The 18,145-nt window shown below is 26.4% G+C and overlaps 4 protein-coding genes across 5 annotated transcripts; 3 read left to right on the top strand and 1 right to left on the bottom strand.

Annotated features, from left to right (window-relative positions):
* Nucleotides 1-233: 233 nt before the first annotated feature.
* On the top strand, nt 234-3,252 carry LOC145753511 (PMS1 protein homolog 1-like). Its single transcript, XM_082569915.1, has 2 exons — nt 234-1,101; nt 1,322-3,252. Exons 1-2 carry the CDS (start codon nt 234-236, stop codon nt 3,250-3,252), a joined length of 2,799 nt encoding a protein of 932 aa, XP_082426041.1.
* Nucleotides 3,253-3,459: 207 nt separating this feature from the next.
* On the top strand, nt 3,460-5,642 carry LOC145753131 (uncharacterized). Of its 2 annotated transcripts, none has more exons than XM_082569528.1 (5): nt 3,460-3,719; nt 4,398-4,492; nt 4,643-4,730; nt 4,969-5,141; nt 5,253-5,642. In XM_082569528.1, exons 1-5 carry the CDS (start codon nt 3,653-3,655, stop codon nt 5,265-5,267), a joined length of 438 nt encoding a protein of 145 aa, XP_082425654.1. In that variant the 5' UTR covers nt 3,460-3,652; the 3' UTR covers nt 5,268-5,642. The 2 variants fall into 2 exon arrangements, with proteins under 2 accessions (XP_082425654.1, XP_082425653.1); XM_082569527.1 differs by having other exon boundaries at nt 4,969-5,118.
* Nucleotides 5,643-6,551: 909 nt separating this feature from the next.
* LOC145752178 (store-operated calcium entry-associated regulatory factor-like) lies at nt 6,552-10,767 on the top strand. Its single transcript, XM_082568404.1, has 6 exons — nt 6,552-6,699; nt 7,025-7,173; nt 7,348-7,483; nt 7,828-8,142; nt 8,198-8,375; nt 8,458-10,767. Exons 1-6 carry the CDS (start codon nt 6,627-6,629, stop codon nt 8,666-8,668), a joined length of 1,062 nt encoding a protein of 353 aa, XP_082424530.1. The 5' UTR covers nt 6,552-6,626; the 3' UTR covers nt 8,669-10,767.
* Nucleotides 10,768-10,974: 207 nt separating this feature from the next.
* On the bottom strand, nt 10,975-11,685 carry LOC145753512 (uncharacterized). The gene has a single exon (XM_082569916.1). It carries the CDS (start codon nt 11,683-11,685, stop codon nt 10,975-10,977), a length of 711 nt encoding a protein of 236 aa, XP_082426042.1.
* Between the last annotated feature and the right edge of the window lie 6,460 nt (nt 11,686-18,145).

Genomic DNA, 18,145 nt, shown 5'->3' on the forward strand with positions numbered 1-18,145 from the left:
AATTTGATAATTGAATATTGGCTTAGCAGCCAATACTCAGACAGAGTTCATGCAGTTTAGCGCCTTCCTCAAGGGCGCTTCAGCATAAGAACAGTTAAAATGGAACTTTGAGCCTTGTTGTGAAGCCAAGTGTTCTTACTACTACACCATGCTGCTATTTTTTATAAAAAAGGATACTATATTTGAACTAATCGGTTTGTAATTAAAAGATTGTTTTAAATTAAATATTCAAAATGAATAAGCTATCTAATGAAACCGCACAACTAATATCCAGTGCACAAGTTATAACATGTGCAAGCAATGCTGTAAAAGAACTTGTGGAAAATGCCCTTGATGCAGGTGCTACATCAATTGATGTTAAATTGGAGGATTTTGGGTTAGAAAAAATCGAAGTAAAGGATAATGGGGCTGGTATGGTGGCAACTGAAATGAAATTTGCAGCTCAGAGGCATTATACTTCAAAAATAACAACGCATGCTGATTTGCAGTGTCTACAGACTTATGGTTTTCGCGGTGAAGCATTAAGTTCTTTATGTGAGATTGGAAATGTGACAATTATTACTAGAACTAAGGATGAACATTTTAGCACAACTTATACTTTAGATTTGCATGGTTGTGTCACCACGAAAAAACCCTCACATTTGCCACAGGGCACTACTGTTATTGTTTCAAATCTTTTTAAAAATTTACCGGTACGAAAACAATATTTTAAATCGACTGCCAGAAAAAAGGAACAGTTAAAATTTGCTGAGGAGTTTGTTATGGGTTTCTACTTGGCTAAGTTTTCGGTTAGACTCAGTCTGTTTCATGATAAATGCTTGGTTTGGAGAGCACCAAAATCTACCTCATTAAAATCTGCATTGGTCAATGTTCTTGGTGCAAAAACAATGGCACACTTTACTGAAAAGGAAATTTCTAATGCCTTTATAAATTTGTGTGTGTTTATGTCTACAGTACCTGTGTTGAGAAAAAGTAGCGATCGCACTTTTGTTATAATTAATAAAAGACCGGTCAGGAACAAAAATATCGACAAAGTTTTAAAATCTTTTTGTAAAAAGTCTTTGGAAAGGAGAGATTCAAATGGAAAAAGTTCAGCCACAGGTGTGTAAATAGTAATATTAATATAAATTAAATGGACTATATTATTGTGTTTATGTTATTGTTATTATGATTTTAATATTTTTACTATATAATTTGAATTTTTTTACAAAGTTGTAACACTATTATAGGTTGAACATAGGTCTTTACTTTTTTTAATAACTTAAATTTAAAATAATACAATTTTAAATTTTTTTTGATTCATTATCTTTTATTTGCACAGGTTGGCCAACTTTATTACTGAAAATCGAAGTACCTCTAAATTCCATAGATGCCAATGTTAACCCCAACAAAACACAAGTAATGTTAACTACTGAAGATGAAGTTTTAATGTTGCTGGAACAACTACTTACCCAAGAACCAACCAAAAATCAAAGTGAAGTAAGTAACACCACAGCTGATAGTGTCAAAGATAACATTAGTACAATGTCCAAGGAAAGTGCTTCGGCAAATGATGCAACTGAGATAGATAAAAATTCTGTGGTAGAGAACCCTTTACTACCTGATTTGGATAGTGGTAATATTACAAATTCTATATTTTACCCTGATAAAGAAATATCAAAACTTAATGATAATTCTGACCAATATGAATTAACTAAAGATCATACACTTATAGAACAAAATGACCAACAATGTTTAAATAATAATTCAAGAAAAGATTCATTAGTTACAAATGATTCAACAACAAAATTAGATGAAGACTTGTCAAATATAAATAGTCAAAACACTGAAAATGAAACGAATTTTAGTCTTCTGGGGGATAACGATTTAATATTTTCTTCGACACTTAAACAACCTCTGGTTCCCAATAATTCTCCAGATGTAAACGTAAACCAGAGTTTAGGTATTAGTAATATAGACAATCTATTTGACAAAGATGATACGATTTCTGAAAATACCAAAATTGATATCGAAATTGTAAGTACTCAAGAAAAAAATTCAGATATTTTAAGTAAGGAATTTAATGGTGATAAAAATGTTACATCTTGGAGCAGAGGAGACCAGTTCACTACACCAGAGTTGTCACAAAATTCCCTGCAGCCTGTAAGAATGTGCACTGGTGTTAATGGCGGTAATTTATTTCAGGGAAACACTGTTTCTCGGAAACGTAATTCTGACGAAATGTCGTCCCTTAAACAGACTACTTTAGATAATAGTTTATTTATTGAACCCAATAGCAAAAATCCAAGGTCAGATTTTGGTGAATTGTCGAGAATAAACAAAGAAACAACTCCTGGCAAAAGTAACAGCAGATTACAAATTTTCAACTCGGCCAAAAAATCGCAGAAAAGCGAAATCTTAAATTCGAAAAAAAATCGTTCGAAGCATAGGCGATCATTCGCAATAGAAAAATTTTTACCTCAAAACAACGAAAACAACACCAATGCCGAATTATCTGATGAAGATAATATTGAAATCCCGAAAACTAAATTAAAATTCTGTTTTTCAGATTTAAAATCTAAAGTAAAAGAGTTCATATCGAGTAATTATGAAAAAGACAACAATTGCCACTTCATAGGTAAGGCTAAAGTGATTGGGCGTTTAGAAGAGTATAACAGTATGGTAATACAATCAAATAATGAACTGTTAATACCTAATCTATTTCGTATGCAAGAAAAAATCATCTACGAAAATTTACTTTCTCGCCATAAACTAAAACCAGTCGAGTTAGATGCCAATATTGAAATAACCGAACAAAATATTGGAATCCATGCTTTTGATGTTCTACACAACTTGCCAGGAGCTCCTCTAAATGACGTCAGCCATGACGAAATAGTTAGTGACGTCAGAATTTCGTCAAACGGCTTTGAGGTAATACGTGTAAAGCAATCTGAAAACAGTGTGTTGGGTTATAAAGTATGCGCTTTATGTTGTACAGTACCTTATTATGGGCTACTTGACTTAAAAGAAATACTAGAAACAATTGAAAACAACTCAAATGTTCAATTAAACAACTGTAGGCCTATAAAGGTGCAGTTTTATTTACAAAGCGAATCTGCTAGGGTTTGTAAGTCGATGCAACCTCATCAAATAATAGAAGATTTTTCTGAGAATTTAAATTTAATTAAAAGTTTTGGAATTGATTTTGGTAATATCAAATGTTTTCATGAAAAAGAAATTTTTCATAAAATGGTTTATAAACAGCTATTTTGATTGCGTCGACTTAAAGAAAACTGTTGACTTTGTTTTAAAGCTTACATTACTTCAGTATTTGAAAATGGGGAACCGAACATTATATTTAACAAAGAAAAAAATAATGAAAATTGCGACACAAAAATGAGAACATGATCTGTTTTTTTTTTATATTACAAAAGGTGGTTGAATTATTTTTACTGTTTACTTCGTTCTTACGTAGGCGAATGGTAGGCAGAATAACAGATTTAATCTTTAAAAAAAAGTTTATAATTTTTATTAAAAAAGTAGTGAACAGTTTTTGTATATTACCTAAATGCAGTGGCAAACATACAACAAATAAAAATCTACAATTAAGTTATCACAGTGTTGTTAAATAATTAAAACATTTAAAATATTTGTGAATCAACAAAAAAGTTTAATGATGAGTGTAATGAACATTTTAATTATTTTATTTTCTACAATTCACGTCGTATTTTCATATGAAGGTAAATCGAATTTTATATTTAAAAAATGCTTCATATTTTATAAACTTCAACTAAAAAAAACAACCTTGAAGATAAAAAAGATAAAAATAAATTTGGCACCTTTGACTTTCATAGAGAAAAATGGGTTATAGTTTAAATTTTTCGATAATTCTTTAGTTTAATTCAAAAGGTCCTTGTCGAAGTAAGAAACCAAAACTAGCTTATCAAATCAACTACGTGTACCAATAAAAAATAGCACGACTAAGCAATGACTCTACAAATAAAAGTATTATGTTACACCATGTTATTTAACAAATTTACTTTAAGCCCTAATGTCGTTTAACTTATGATAACATTAATACAACTTTAAGTTATTTTATCACAACTCTTTGTAAAGTTAATTTAAATAAACAATAACAAAAAAGATAAGTTTATTTTAAAAACTGTAATCAAATAAATTAATTTGTGCGTAAAATATGTTTATTAATACACCTTAGAATATGCCAAGGTTTTTATAAGAAATTGTTATAAAATATAATTTTAGTTGTGAATTAAAATAACAATAAAACTAACTACATAAACCTATGCTAGTAAGTAAGATTATATAGTTGTCATTACGTCTCTATGGAGATGGCACGATAAAAAGATTACTTCAAGCGAATGAACGACATTTTAATTATTACATACTTTGTTTTACAGCACTTTCACCCCAAACTATCCATTTTAAAGCTGGAGAGATGCGATGTTATGGAGGTAGTGCTGGATGTTCTGTCCCTCAACCAACTGAAGCTTCGGTATTTATTCAACAATTTCGTAAAAAAATGTTTTTTTTTAATTTAGTCGATGTTGCCTGTAATACTATATTAACATTTTGTATAAGTGCCATTGGTAGTTTTTTAGTTACTTTTGTGAATTATAAATTGTAACACGATGTTCCTGTACAGTGTTTTGATGCTGGAAGGATGTGGAGATGTTCTGCTGAAATGGACGAATTTTATGAATTTGGAAGCGTTGATGTTAATTGCAATTACGGTACAGCTTAAATTCTTTTTAATTATTTAATTTAATCCAAAATTTTTTTGGTTATTTAAAATTTGGTTATTTAAAATTTACAATAGTTAAAACCAGCCATTTAGGTACAATAACATGCGCACCAAAGACGCAAAAACATTTACTAAACACCACATAATTTAAAAGTTTTTTTAGGTACGTTTTATTAATTAAATATAATTTAATTTGTGCGTTAAAAAGTAACTTATATTTTTTTTAGGTTCGTGTGTTTTAACATACACTGTGGACTACGCCAACGACTTCAACCAAAAATTTATTCTGAGAATTATAATCTTTGCACTTCTAGTCGCGTTGTATAATCATTTCGTAAAGAAAAAATACATCAACCCTGACGAAGTGAAGCCTCCAAGTAATGCTAATGATACCAGTTTTGTATGTAGAAAGGCTAAATTATTGTATTTTAAAATGTTAAATTAAAAAAAATGCTAAATTTATGACATTAAATTTATAGAGTTGTTTAAATATCATACATAATATTTTTAGAATTTTATTCCCTGATGCACACAAGCACAGCTTACACAGCTCGAACATAGAAAAAAAGCTTAAGAAAATCTAAATTGTAATCTAGCTTATAATTTTCTTTATATATTTTTTTTCTTCTATATATTTTTGCTGTACCTGTTTTTGTTATTTTAAATCGCTTTTTGTTTTTCGTATGATCTTATGATTTAATTTCTTATTAATATAGGTTATTATTGGGAATCTTTTGTTAGCGTTTAGTCGTAGTAAAATTTATTTTCATTTTAAGTTTTAAACCAAAATTGTTTTTTAATTTTTTGTCTGTAGTTTTTACTTAATATATGTATATTCATTGAAATAAAATGAGCTTTTTTTATGTAAATATATCGAATAATAAAAAAAAATTAATTTGTATTGTGTAACCGAGGATAAACAACATTTTATTTAATTCTGACGTAATAACGTGGCCATTTTTATTTACTAATCTTTGTTAGGAAAATTATTAAGTAAACACACTATAAAAACTAGTTAAACAGACTAAACAGAACGATTTTGCGGTTGTTAATGTTGTTTAAATAGGTGTGTTTATCTTAAATGACGTATTCCTTTAGTAATATAACTTAATAATTGAAATTAGTCTGGTGTTGCGTAAGATTCAGTTATGATTTCATTCAGTCTGATCAGCTGTCACAGTCATGTGACTTTCACGCTGACGTGTTGTTAAGATATCAACAATAACAATAAAAACAGAGGTTTACGCATGTTATATTCAAACCGTGTATTAATTTGAATGCTGTATGTAAGATATCCAAGTGGCTTATTTAAGCTGTGTTAGTCTGTTAGACTAAAACAGACCTAAAACCTTTGTTAAAATGGTCAGATGGTAGTACATTTAGTTTGGTTAGCAAAAGCAGTAGTAAAGTTTAATCTTATGGTAGTAATAATATCTAATCGGAATAATTTAACTACGCGAAATAACAACAATACTGCTTTTGTCAAAGAAATAAACATAACTGAAATACCATTTAAATGGCAAATTTTGGATTTTAAGTAGCATATTTTAAACTTGATTTTTGTTATCATTGCTTGCTTTTATTTTATATTTATTTACATATCTGTTAGGTAAATGTCTAACTTTGTGGTATTGTCTGTTTGTTATGTTTATTACCCTTTGATTATTTTGGTGTCATAGCAGTCCTTGTTATAAACTTTAGGCGGTCTTTTAAACTTTTGGGTAAAAAAAGATTAAAAATATATTAATTAAAATTAGGGAAGTTATATCAAAATTATTTTTAATTAAATTAATTCTTTTATTTCAGATATATATATTTACCTTTTGTAAAGAACATAAAAAGAATTATTTATATTTAAATACTGGTGACCTAATAACAAAACACAATGATAAAATCAATTAAATTTTTAATATTTGTTATATTAATTTCAATATCAGATGCCTGGTTTAATGATGGAGGTAGGATTTTTCTAAATAAAATTATTTTTTAAAATTTAAACATTTTGAAATAAATAGTATATATATTTTTTTTAAATTAAAAAGTCAACTTTCCATTTACAGTATAAACTTGGAATTTTTTTAGTATTAATTTGCATTGAAAAATTTATTTTATTGTTTCTTAAATAATTTATTTAATAAATTTTGTGGACTTTATTGTCTTAATCTAAAGATATTATGTTTAAGGCTTTTACCATTTGGCGTTGGACTATAGTATTAATATTGAATTTAAATTAAAAATTTTTATTTATTTAAATTGTAAATTTTTAATATTTTAAATTTTTAGAAAATGACAAAGTATTGTTAAGAGAGGTACAAGCCATCACACTTCATGCCGGTAAAATGACCACCGGGAGGCGATCTAGCCCTGTGCCCCAACTCAAATGTGTAGGGGGAACTGCAGGGTGCGGTAAATTTCAACCAACTGTTGTTCAGGTAAAATATAAGTGACAAAAAATGAAGAAAATCTAAAATAAAAAAAGGGTAAAAGAAACCTAAAAAAACTACTAATAAAAAAATTTTACAGAAAAAAATATCGAGAAAAATATCTATGAGATAACTTTTCATGTGAAAAAATAGATAAAAATACTGATAAAATAATTTTTACAGTGTAAAAATATGGGATCAGATGGTTTTGATGTACAATGGAAATGTGATGCAGATATGGACGATTCGTATCGTTTTGGCAAAGTTCAAGTTTCTTGTGAGGGGTATAATAGTCCTAATGACCCTTACGTCTTAAAAGGTAAATAAATAATCCTGAATATGAAATATATATTTGTTTAATAGAAATAGGTATTAGTTGCATTTTATTTTGTTTGGAAAAATACTGTTCACAGTTCGATTCTGACTGCTTTCACATAGTAACTTATAAATTAAAGTAAAATAAATTATTCTTAGTTTTTTATATATAATGAGGTTTAGTGGACCAATTTATAGCCCTGCAAAATATAAAACTGCCATTGTGATGCATGGGTAAATTATTGCTGGAAAATATTAATTGCAAGTTATGACCATTTTATGACATTTAAAATCCTAACCATAGGGCGGGCTATAAACTAGTTTACTAACTACTTTAATTTTTTTCAGGTTCATGTGGTTTAGAATACACAATTGACTACACAGAAGCTGGACAATCGCGCCAAAACGGGGGTTCAAATTATTACTCCAACCAAAACACATATAACTACAACAAATCCAAATCAGGGGGTTCTTGGTGGGTCTTATTTCTAATCCTAGCCGGAATTGGTTTTATTATTCATATGATGAGCTCAAGGAATCCTGCCCCGGATAATCGAAGAAGGGGGGCTGATTTTAGGGATGGTAATCGTAGAGGGGGTAACAGTGATCAGCCCCCTCCTTATGGGTTTAAACCTGAATACACACAATCAAGTAGTGCACAGGGTAAGCATTCTTTTACATTAATAATTTTTTTTTTATTTTAAATTTCCTTTTTTAGCTTCAGCCCCACCACCTTCTTATGAAGACTCAACGAATCAACACCAGCAACAAAGCCATGGTAGTTACACCAGGACCCAACAGAACACCCACCAAACCAGGGGTAACAACCAAGGGGGTGGGTTTTGGACTGGAATGGGGATGGGGGGCTTAGCAGGGTACCTTTTCGGAAGCAGAAGGTTTGTGTCATATTTTTTTTAAACTTAGTGTTTTTTTTTCTAAAACAAATTATTTTTTTTTTAATTGTTATATTTCTTTTAGACAAAACAATTATGGATATGGAAACCAGGGTTGGGGGAACACCTGGGGTGGAAACAGGGGCTGGGGAAACACATATGGTGGAAATAGAGGCTGGGGTAATTCAGGGTCAAGTTGGGGCAACTCTGGATCATCTTGGGGGAGTTCAAGCAGGTCAAGTTCTGCCGGAACTTCAAGGACAACTTCAGGTTATGGCGGAACTTCAAGAAGATAAGTTAATTTTTTTGGAAAATTAAAAAAATAAAATTTAAAAAAAATCTGATAATAGATTTTATGTAAAAGTTTCAAGACTTTTTTAAATTTTTGTCTTTTGTTAATAAACAAAATGTATTCACCGCGCTTAAATATGGTGTACTGCCCTTTTTCCTAGAAGTTATTACAAAGGCTTTATTTGTTTTTATTTTGAACTTTTTAAGTGGGAATTTTTTTAATGTTTAACTACATTTTATTTTTGCAAAGTTATATTATCCTAAAAGTTTATTTTTTTCTTTTAAACTTGTTTTTGCAATAGCCCTTTTGGTATATATATTCTGGTATTGTTATTTTTAATTGTTAATTTTATTTTGTATTATAATCACTTTTGTACATATATATTAAAAAGAAAATTTATAAACCTAAAATATCATCTCTATTTATCAATTTTTGCAACAATGCCACAAGGAAATATTGCACCCAAATTAGATTAATTGATAAACACATTAAATTTTGAACTAATATAGTTGGTTACACTTTTTGAAAGCAATAACAAAGACCCAGGTAGGGCTTGCATTGACCATTTTCGTCAAAACTGACAGAATAAAAATCAAATTCGTCTTTGGAGATCATTTTCACTAATTTTTTCTCGCACAAATCGTTGACAGTTTTGTCGAACAATTCAGTATAGTCGCTGTAGTGATCCTTTGTCGCTCTAACAGTAATAGAAAAAATGCCGCCAAGTTTAAGGCAGTCTATTGCATCGTACAGTACACCAGGCTCTACACATTTTTTTCCGAATGTCCCGGCCGATATAATTGCATCATAAGTTTTATTTTCCACGTCGAGTTTATTTTCCCGTGTAACGACCTTGCACATTAAACGGTTGTACATTTTCTTTTTTGCAACAATCTCCGGAAAAGTCTTACTGCCATCCACACCGTCTAAAACGCCCTTAAACCCCTTTTCAATCATCCTCTCGCCTATAAGTCCAGAGCCGGCCCCTATATCAAGGACCTTGAGGTTTGTAGTATCTTGGTATTGCTTTAATAAAACTGCTGCGGCAATTTCCGGGGCGTTGTAGCCAATTGCAGATAAAATTTCGTCGTATTCGTTTAAAAAGTCATCGTAGTTTTGAACTGCATCGTCGGAATTTTCAAACTTGTAATTCACAAGTCCGTTTTCACCGTATATTCTATCCCAGGCAATTTTGGCTTTAACTAAATCTAATTCGACAGACATTTTGTTATAGTTTTTAGTTACCAAAAACTTTTCACCACTTAGCAAATGCGAATTAATCGGTAAATACTTTGACCTATATTCTGAATGTCGAGTTTACAATTAATCAAACGGTAGAGCAGTCCCAGCTGATAGTTAATATGCCTCGGTGAACATTACTAAAATGATGAAAGTTAAATAATGCGTTTTTTTATTAATTTTAAAAATGGTTTACCTTGAACGTTAGTAAGGTCAAAATAAATCAAATAAATATTCGTTTTTTTTAATTTGGAACTTTGCGCAAAAATTAATAAAAATATCATAACTTTTATATATATTAACAATAAAAAAACATTTAAAAAATATGTTGTTAAAACTTTTGCACTATTATGGGTAATGTCAAAATTAAATTTAAAATTTTTTTGAAAAAACAAACTTGCAGGCCTACCCAATTTAATGAACCGATGACGTCACACGACGCCCTATATAGCGCATATATAAAACTGCTGTAACATTTGTTCTACTGAATATTTTATGCAATATCATTGGCCAAAAATATCACGTGACCTAATTAAACCAAAAATAAAAATTAGCTCAAACTTTTGTTGTACTAAAAATTTTTGCAAAATCTTGAATGTTAGTTAGGCCAATGCGCGTCTAATAAAATATAAATTTTAAGTTTTGAGATTTCATCAATTTTTAATAAAAGTGTCATAACTTTTATGAATATTAATATTAAAAAAAAAAATTTGTAAACACGCTAATTAGACCTGTGCAGTTCTAACAGAACAATAAGAACAATTATTTTTCGATTTAAAATTTTTAATTTTTATTAAAAAAATTGTATGTTGCCAAGTTATATTATCCTAAAATTTTATTTTTTCTTTTAAACTTTTTTTGCAATAGCCCTTTAGGTATATTATGGTATTGTTATTTTTTAGTTGTTAATTTTATCTGGTATTATAATCAATTTGTATATACATAAAAATAAAATTTATATACCTAAATATCGTCTTTATTTATTAATTTTTGCAACAATGCCACAAGGAAATATTGCACCCAAATTAGATTAATTGATAAACACATTACATTTTGAACTAATATAGTTGGTTACACTTTTTGAAAGCAATAACAAAGACCCTGGTAGGGCTTACATTGACCATTTTCGTCAAAACTAACAGAATAAAAATTAAATTCGTCTTTGGAAATCATTTTCACTAATTTTTTCTCACATAAATCGTTGACAGTTTTGTCGAACAATTTAGTATAGTCGCTGTAGTGATCCTTTGTCGCTCTTATAGTAATAGAAAAAATACCACCAGGCTTAAGGCAGTCTATTGCATCGTACAGTACACCAGGCTCTACACAAGTTTTTCCAAACGATCCAGCCGATATAATTGCATCATAAGTTTCATTTTCCACGTCGAGTTTATTTTCCCGTGTAACGACCTTGCACATTAAACGGTTGTACATTTTCTTTTTTGCAACGACCTCCGGAAACATCTTACTGCCATCCACACCGTCTAAAACGCCCTTAAACCCCTTTTCAATCATCCTTTCGCCTATAAGTCCAGAGCCGGCCCCTATATCAAGGACCTTGAGGTTTGTAGTATCTTGGTATTGCTTTAATAAAACTGCTGCGGCAATTTCTGGGGCGTTGTAGCCGATTGCAGATAAAATTTCGTCGTATTCGTTTAAAAAGTCATCGTACCGTTGAACAGTTTCGTCCGAATTCTTAAACTTGAAATTCACAAGTCCGTTTTCACCGTATATTTTATCCCAGGCATTTTTGGCTTTTACTAAATCTAATTCGACAGGCATTTTATTATTGTTTTTGATACCAAAAACGTTTCACCACTAAGCAAATGCGAATTAATTAAACGGTAGAGCAGTCCCAGCTGATAGTTAATATGCCTCAGTAAACATTACTAAAAATGGAAAATGATTAAAGTTAAATATTGCGTTGATTTACCTATATATGTACAATTACCTAATCTAACCGCCAATATTTGGTAAGTTAAGGACATTTTTAAAGCAAAAATAATGAACAGTACAAAGATTTTAAGAAATTTTTTTGCCACGTTTTTTTCAACACGTGCACCAAAGTAACTGAACTTTGTACGTAGAGGTTTTGAATAGGGGAAAGAAATAGCTTAAATCAATATTTGTAATATGTAATAAAACAAACTAATAAAGTCTTGAGAATTGTTTAACTATTTCAAACTCTAAACACGTTTAACATAGAGTCATTGCAACCGAAAATAGGCAAAAAATAACATTTTACTAATAGAACTTAAAAAAAAACAATTTTTGGACGTAACACTAATTAAAAACTAGATTTATTTGATAAATAAAATATGGTTCGAAATTACTTGATTATTTTTAACATAAAATTTTATAAAAAAAAAATATATGTATAAACATTAACTAAGAATATTACATACCTTTGATTTTTAATAAACAAACCAGCATTTAAATATAACAAACAAACAAGAATTATTTTTTAATTCATTTTCAAATTATAAATATTATAAAATAAAACCGACCAAAAGTTAAAAACCTAATAACAACCTTTAAATTTTAATAAACAAACACCTATTATTTAGTATTGTGACAAAAATAAAAATTTTAATTTATCTTCAAGTTATCAATATCATGATAAACAATTGACCATAATTTAAAAAATTAATAACAACCTTTAAATTTTAATAAACAAACACCTATTATTTAGTATTTAGTGACAAAAATAAAAATTTTAATTTATCTTCAAGTTATCAATATCATGATAAACAATTGACCATAATTTAAAAAATTAATAACAATCTTCAAATTTTAATAAACAAACACCTATTAATTAGTAATTAGTGATAAAAATTAAAATTTTAATTCATTTTTGAGTTACTAATATCATGATATACAATTGACCAAGATTTAAAAAATTAAAAACAACCTTTAAATTTTAATAAACAAACACCTATTAATAAGTAATTAGTAATAAAAATTAAAATTTTAAATCAGTTTTGAGTTAGTAATATCATGATATACAATTGACCAAGTTTAAAAAAATTAATAACAACCTTTAAATTTTAATAAACAAACACCTATTAATAACTAATTAATAATATTTAAACTATCAAAATAGGAGGATTGGAACACAATATGATAATAAACAACATACTAAAATTTAAAAAATTTATATACACAAAATCAAAAGTTATTCGATTTCAAAATTTGGATTAGTAAGAATAAAAATAATTACATATATTTGATTTTTAATAAACAAACAAGCATTTAAATATTATATACATACAAAGATTAATATTTTAACGGAGTTTTAAGTTGTTAATATCAGGATACACATTAGACTAAATTTTAAATTCCTAAAATTGATTTTTGATTTTTAATAAATAAACAAGCATTTACCTATGATAAATAAACAAAAATTATTTTTTAAATATGTTTTTTAACTCCTTATATTATAAAATACATTATATCAAATTTTAAATACTTAATGTCGAACTTTAATTTTAAATAAATAAACAATAATTTAAATATAATAAACAAACAAAAATTAAATTTTTTATCTATTTTTGAGTTACTGCTATCATGATATACAATAGACCAAGATTTAAAAAAGCAATAACAATCTTTAAATTTTAATAAATAAACATCTATTAATAAGTAATTAGTGATAAAAATTAAAATTTTAATTCATTTTTGAGTTACTAATATCATGATATACAAATGGCAAAGATTTAAAAAATAAATAACAATCTTTAAATTTTAATAAATAAACACCTATTAATTAGTAATTAGTGATCAAAATGAAAATTTTAATTCATTTTTGAGTTACCAATATCATGATATACAAATTGGCCAAGATTTAAAAAATAAATAACAATCTTTAAATTTTAATAAATAAACACCTATTAATTAGTAATTAGTGATAAAAATCAAAATTTTATTTCATTTTTGAGTTACCGATATCATGATATACAAATGGCCAAGATTTAAAAAATAAATAACAAACTTTAAATTTTATTAAATAAACACCTATTAATTAGTAATTAGTGATAATAAAATGTTGTAAATAGGAGAATGAAAACACAATCTAATAATAAACAACATACTAAAATTTCAAAACTGTAAATGTTCACAAAAAAAAGTTATGTTAACTCAAAATTTACAGCTTATAAGACACTGGAAAAGATTAATAATAATAATAATAATAATAATAATAATAAGATAATGATAATGATAATGATAATGATAATGATAATGATAATGATAATGATAATGATAATGATAATGATAATGATAATGATAATGATAATGATAATGATAATGATAATGATAATGATAATGATAATGATAATGATAATGATAATGATAATGATAATGATAATGATAATGATAATGATAATGATAATGATAATGATAATGATAATGATAATGATAATGATAATGATAATGATAATGATAATGATAATGATAATGATAATGATAATGATAATGATAATGATAATGATAATGATAATGATAATGATAATGATAATGATAATGATAATGATAATGATAATGATAATGATAATGATAATGATAATGATAATGATAATGATAATGATAATGATAATGATAATGATAATGATAATGATAATGATAATGATAATGATAATGATAATGATAATGATAATGATAATGATAATGATAATGATAATGATAATGATAATGATAATGATAATGATAATGATAATGATAATGATAATGATAATGATAATGATAATGATAATGATAATGATAATGATAATGATAATGATAATGATAATGATAATGATAATGATAATGATAATGATAATGATAATGATAATGATAATGATAATGATAATGATAATGATAATGATAATGATAATGATAATGATAATGATAATGATAATGATAATGATAATGATAATGATAATGATAATGATAATGATAATGATAATGATAATGATAATGATAATGATAATGATAATGATAATGATAATGATAATGATAATGATAATGATAATGATAATGATAATGATAATGATAATGATAATGATAATGATAATGATAATGATAATGATAATGATAATGATAATGATAATGATAATGATAATGATAATGATAATGATAATGATAATGATAATGATAATGATAATGATAATGATAATGATAATGATAATGATAATGATAATGATAATGATAATGATAATGATAATGATAATGATAATGATAATGATAATGATAATGATAATGATAATGATAATGATAATGATAATGATAATGATAATGATAATGATAATGATAATGATAATGATAATGATAATGATAATGATAATGATAATGATAATGATAATGATAATGATAATGATAATGATAATGATAATGATAATGATAATGATAATGATAATGATAATGATAATGATAATGATAATGATAATGATAATGATAATGATAATGATAATGATAATGATAATGATAATGATAATGATAATGATAATGATAATGATAATGATAATGATAATGATAATGATAATGATAATGATAATGATAATGATAATGATAATGATAATGATAATGATAATGATAATGATAATGATAATGATAATGATAATGATAATGATAATGATAATGATAATGATAATGATAATGATAATGATAATGATAATGATAATGATAATGATAATGATAATGATAATGATAATGATAATGATAATGATAATGATAATGATAATGATAATGATAATGATAATGATAATGATAATGATAATGATAATGATAATGATAATGATAATGATAATGATAATGATAATGATAATGATAATGATAATGATAATGATAATGATAATGATAATGATAATGATAATGATAATGATAATGATAATGATAATGATAATGATAATGATAATGATAATGATAATGATAATGATAATGATAATGATAATGATAATAATAACAATATGTTTCGAAATCTAAGATTTCGAACCATAATAAAAATAAAAATAATAATAAATATACGGACAATAACAATATGTTTCGAAATCTAAGATTTCGAACCATAATAAATACACTGACAATAACAATATGTTTCGAAATCTAAGATTTCGAACCATAATAAGGGTTCAATAGTAAATTAAAATAAAAAAATAATTAAATTAAAAAATTGTTTTACAGTTAAATTAAAAAAAATGATTCAAAACATATTTAAGTTTTAAAAACTATTTTTTTGTTATCTTAAAGTTAACTGAATTTTTAACATTCAGTTAAATACATAATTTAGCATTTTTTTAAAAACTAAAAAAGGTAAAAATTAAATAGATATTTATTTTTAAATTTAAGAAATTTAAATGATTGTTTGATGTGTTCGATAGTGTATCAAGTTTAAGAGCTTTAAAGTATTTGATTTAGTATGAGAATCTAAATAAATACATCCCAAAAAATAAATATTTATGTAGTAATAACAATATATCAAAGTTGGTTAACTAATGATAATTTTTGTAAATTTTTAAGAAAACTTGAAATATTTAACTGTATTTAAATGTTTTGATTAAGACAAAAAAATAATAACTTATTAAGAACAAAAATTTGTTACATACATTGTGATTCAATTTATATTTAAAAATGTATCTAAAACCATCCGAACGTGATAAATAAAAACAGAAATCGGGGAGTTCCCCGAAGCGTCTTGAAGAAAATTGTAATTTCTTTTTTCTTTTTGATTAGGTTTTTCTCGCTTTCACGTAAATAGTTGGAAGGTTAACAAAAGAAGTTCATCAAGTGCAACCTAAAAATGACGAAGTTAAATTCATAGTTTTAACATGTTATTAATATTAACTGTTTACAAAAGTATTTCTTCGTGCCAAAGTGTCTTGTTATATCTCCAATATTGTTATATCTCTACTGACGATCACAAAACTTCATTTCTGCGTTTATCAAGTTTAAATAAATTTAATTTTTTGATTACTTTTAGGTTTTAGGCTCGTTTGCTTTAACTTTTAAAATGTGTTTGGCTTAAACAATCATAGTAAAATTTTATTTTTAAAGTACTTCAAAATAGTTGGATATCGTTACTTTAACTTGAGATTATATTTATGTTAAAACACTCAATAGAACACCTAAGATAAAAAAAAAATTAAAAAATATTGAACAGAACAAAAATTACATCATTTTTATATTACGTATACAGTTTATATTCATATATCGCGTGTAATTTAAGTTTTCAAATTACGTTATGTAATATTTTATTAAATATGTTTTTTGTTTTACAGGCAGTATTGATCATTACAACAATAACAACATCGGTTGTTCAACTTTATAAAATCATTTTTGTTTAATAAAATTGATCATAATATTTTTTTATTATCGAAAGTCTCTTGCAAACATATGTATATAAATAAGTAACGCTTATATATCGAGTCCGGTAGCTTGACGCGTAATGCCATACGTTGTAAGTAGCAAAGTCTAAGGTTCGAAACCCATCTTTCCTATTTAAAATAATTTTTTTCCACGCATAGCTATAGTCACGACCTGTAATATAAAAAAGATTTATGTTATGAATACGCAAAGAAAAAGGTGCTCAAATTTTTGTTCTTTTGACCTTTTGAAAAACTTTCTTTATCTTGAATCTTAGTAACGTCATTACAATTCTAATTAACTATAAAATTTTAAGTTTTGCGACAAAAAAATGTTTTTGGTCGAGCCAATGATCATACAACCCTTGTATGATCATTGGTCGAGCTAAGTATACAGTTGTGATAGGTCAAAAGGTCACGCGAACGATTCTATGTACGTGAAATAAAAAAATGCTCTTATTTTTGTTTTTTTTAATTGTTTTCGAAAATTTCTTGGGTTTAATTAGGTCACGTGATATTTTTGGCCAATAATATTGCATACAAATTAAAAAAAAAAAACTTTTAAATCAAAAAATAATTGTTCTGTTAGAACCGTAGGTCTTATTATAATATTTACATATTATTTTTCGAAAATATTAATATTCATAAAAGTTATGACACTTTTAATAAAAATTGACAAAATCTCAAAACTTTAAATTTTATATTTAATTAGGCGCGCATTGGCCTAACTAACATTCAAGATAAAACATTTCGCGAAAATTTTCAGTAAAACAAAAGTTTGAGGTAATTTTTATTTTGGGTTTAATTAGGTCACGTGATATTTTTGGCCAATGATATTGCATACAAACTTTTCAAAAAAAAATAAAAAATTTTAAATTGAAAATAATTGTTGTGTTAGAACCGCACAG

Source organism: Corella eumyota, chromosome 5, assembly GCF_963082875.1.
Source record: "Corella eumyota chromosome 5, kaCorEumy4.1, whole genome shotgun sequence".
Classification (NCBI taxonomy): Eukaryota; Metazoa; Chordata; class Ascidiacea; order Phlebobranchia; family Corellidae; genus Corella; species Corella eumyota.

Coding starts and splice junctions, on each gene's coding strand:
- LOC145753131 (XM_082569527.1), top strand. CDS start 3,653: ATGATGAGTGTAATGAACATTTTAATTATTTTATTTTCTACAATTCAC. Junction 4,731..4,968: donor TGATGTTAATTGCAATTACG/GTACAGCTTAAA, acceptor TATTTTTTTTAG/GTTCGTGTGTTTTAACATAC. Junction 5,119..5,252: donor TGACGAAGTGAAGCCTCCAA/GTAATGCTAATG, acceptor TAATATTTTTAG/AATTTTATTCCCTGATGCAC.
- LOC145753512 (XM_082569916.1), bottom strand. CDS start 11,685: ATGCCTGTCGAATTAGATTTAGTAAAAGCCAAAAATGCCTGGGATAAA.
- LOC145753511 (XM_082569915.1), top strand. CDS start 234: ATGAATAAGCTATCTAATGAAACCGCACAACTAATATCCAGTGCACAA. Junction 1,102..1,321: donor TGGAAAAAGTTCAGCCACAG/GTGTGTAAATAG, acceptor TTATTTGCACAG/GTTGGCCAACTTTATTACTG.
- LOC145752178 (XM_082568404.1), top strand. CDS start 6,627: ATGATAAAATCAATTAAATTTTTAATATTTGTTATATTAATTTCAATA. Junction 7,484..7,827: donor TGACCCTTACGTCTTAAAAG/GTAAATAAATAA, acceptor AATTTTTTTCAG/GTTCATGTGGTTTAGAATAC. Junction 8,143..8,197: donor ACAATCAAGTAGTGCACAGG/GTAAGCATTCTT, acceptor TTCCTTTTTTAG/CTTCAGCCCCACCACCTTCT.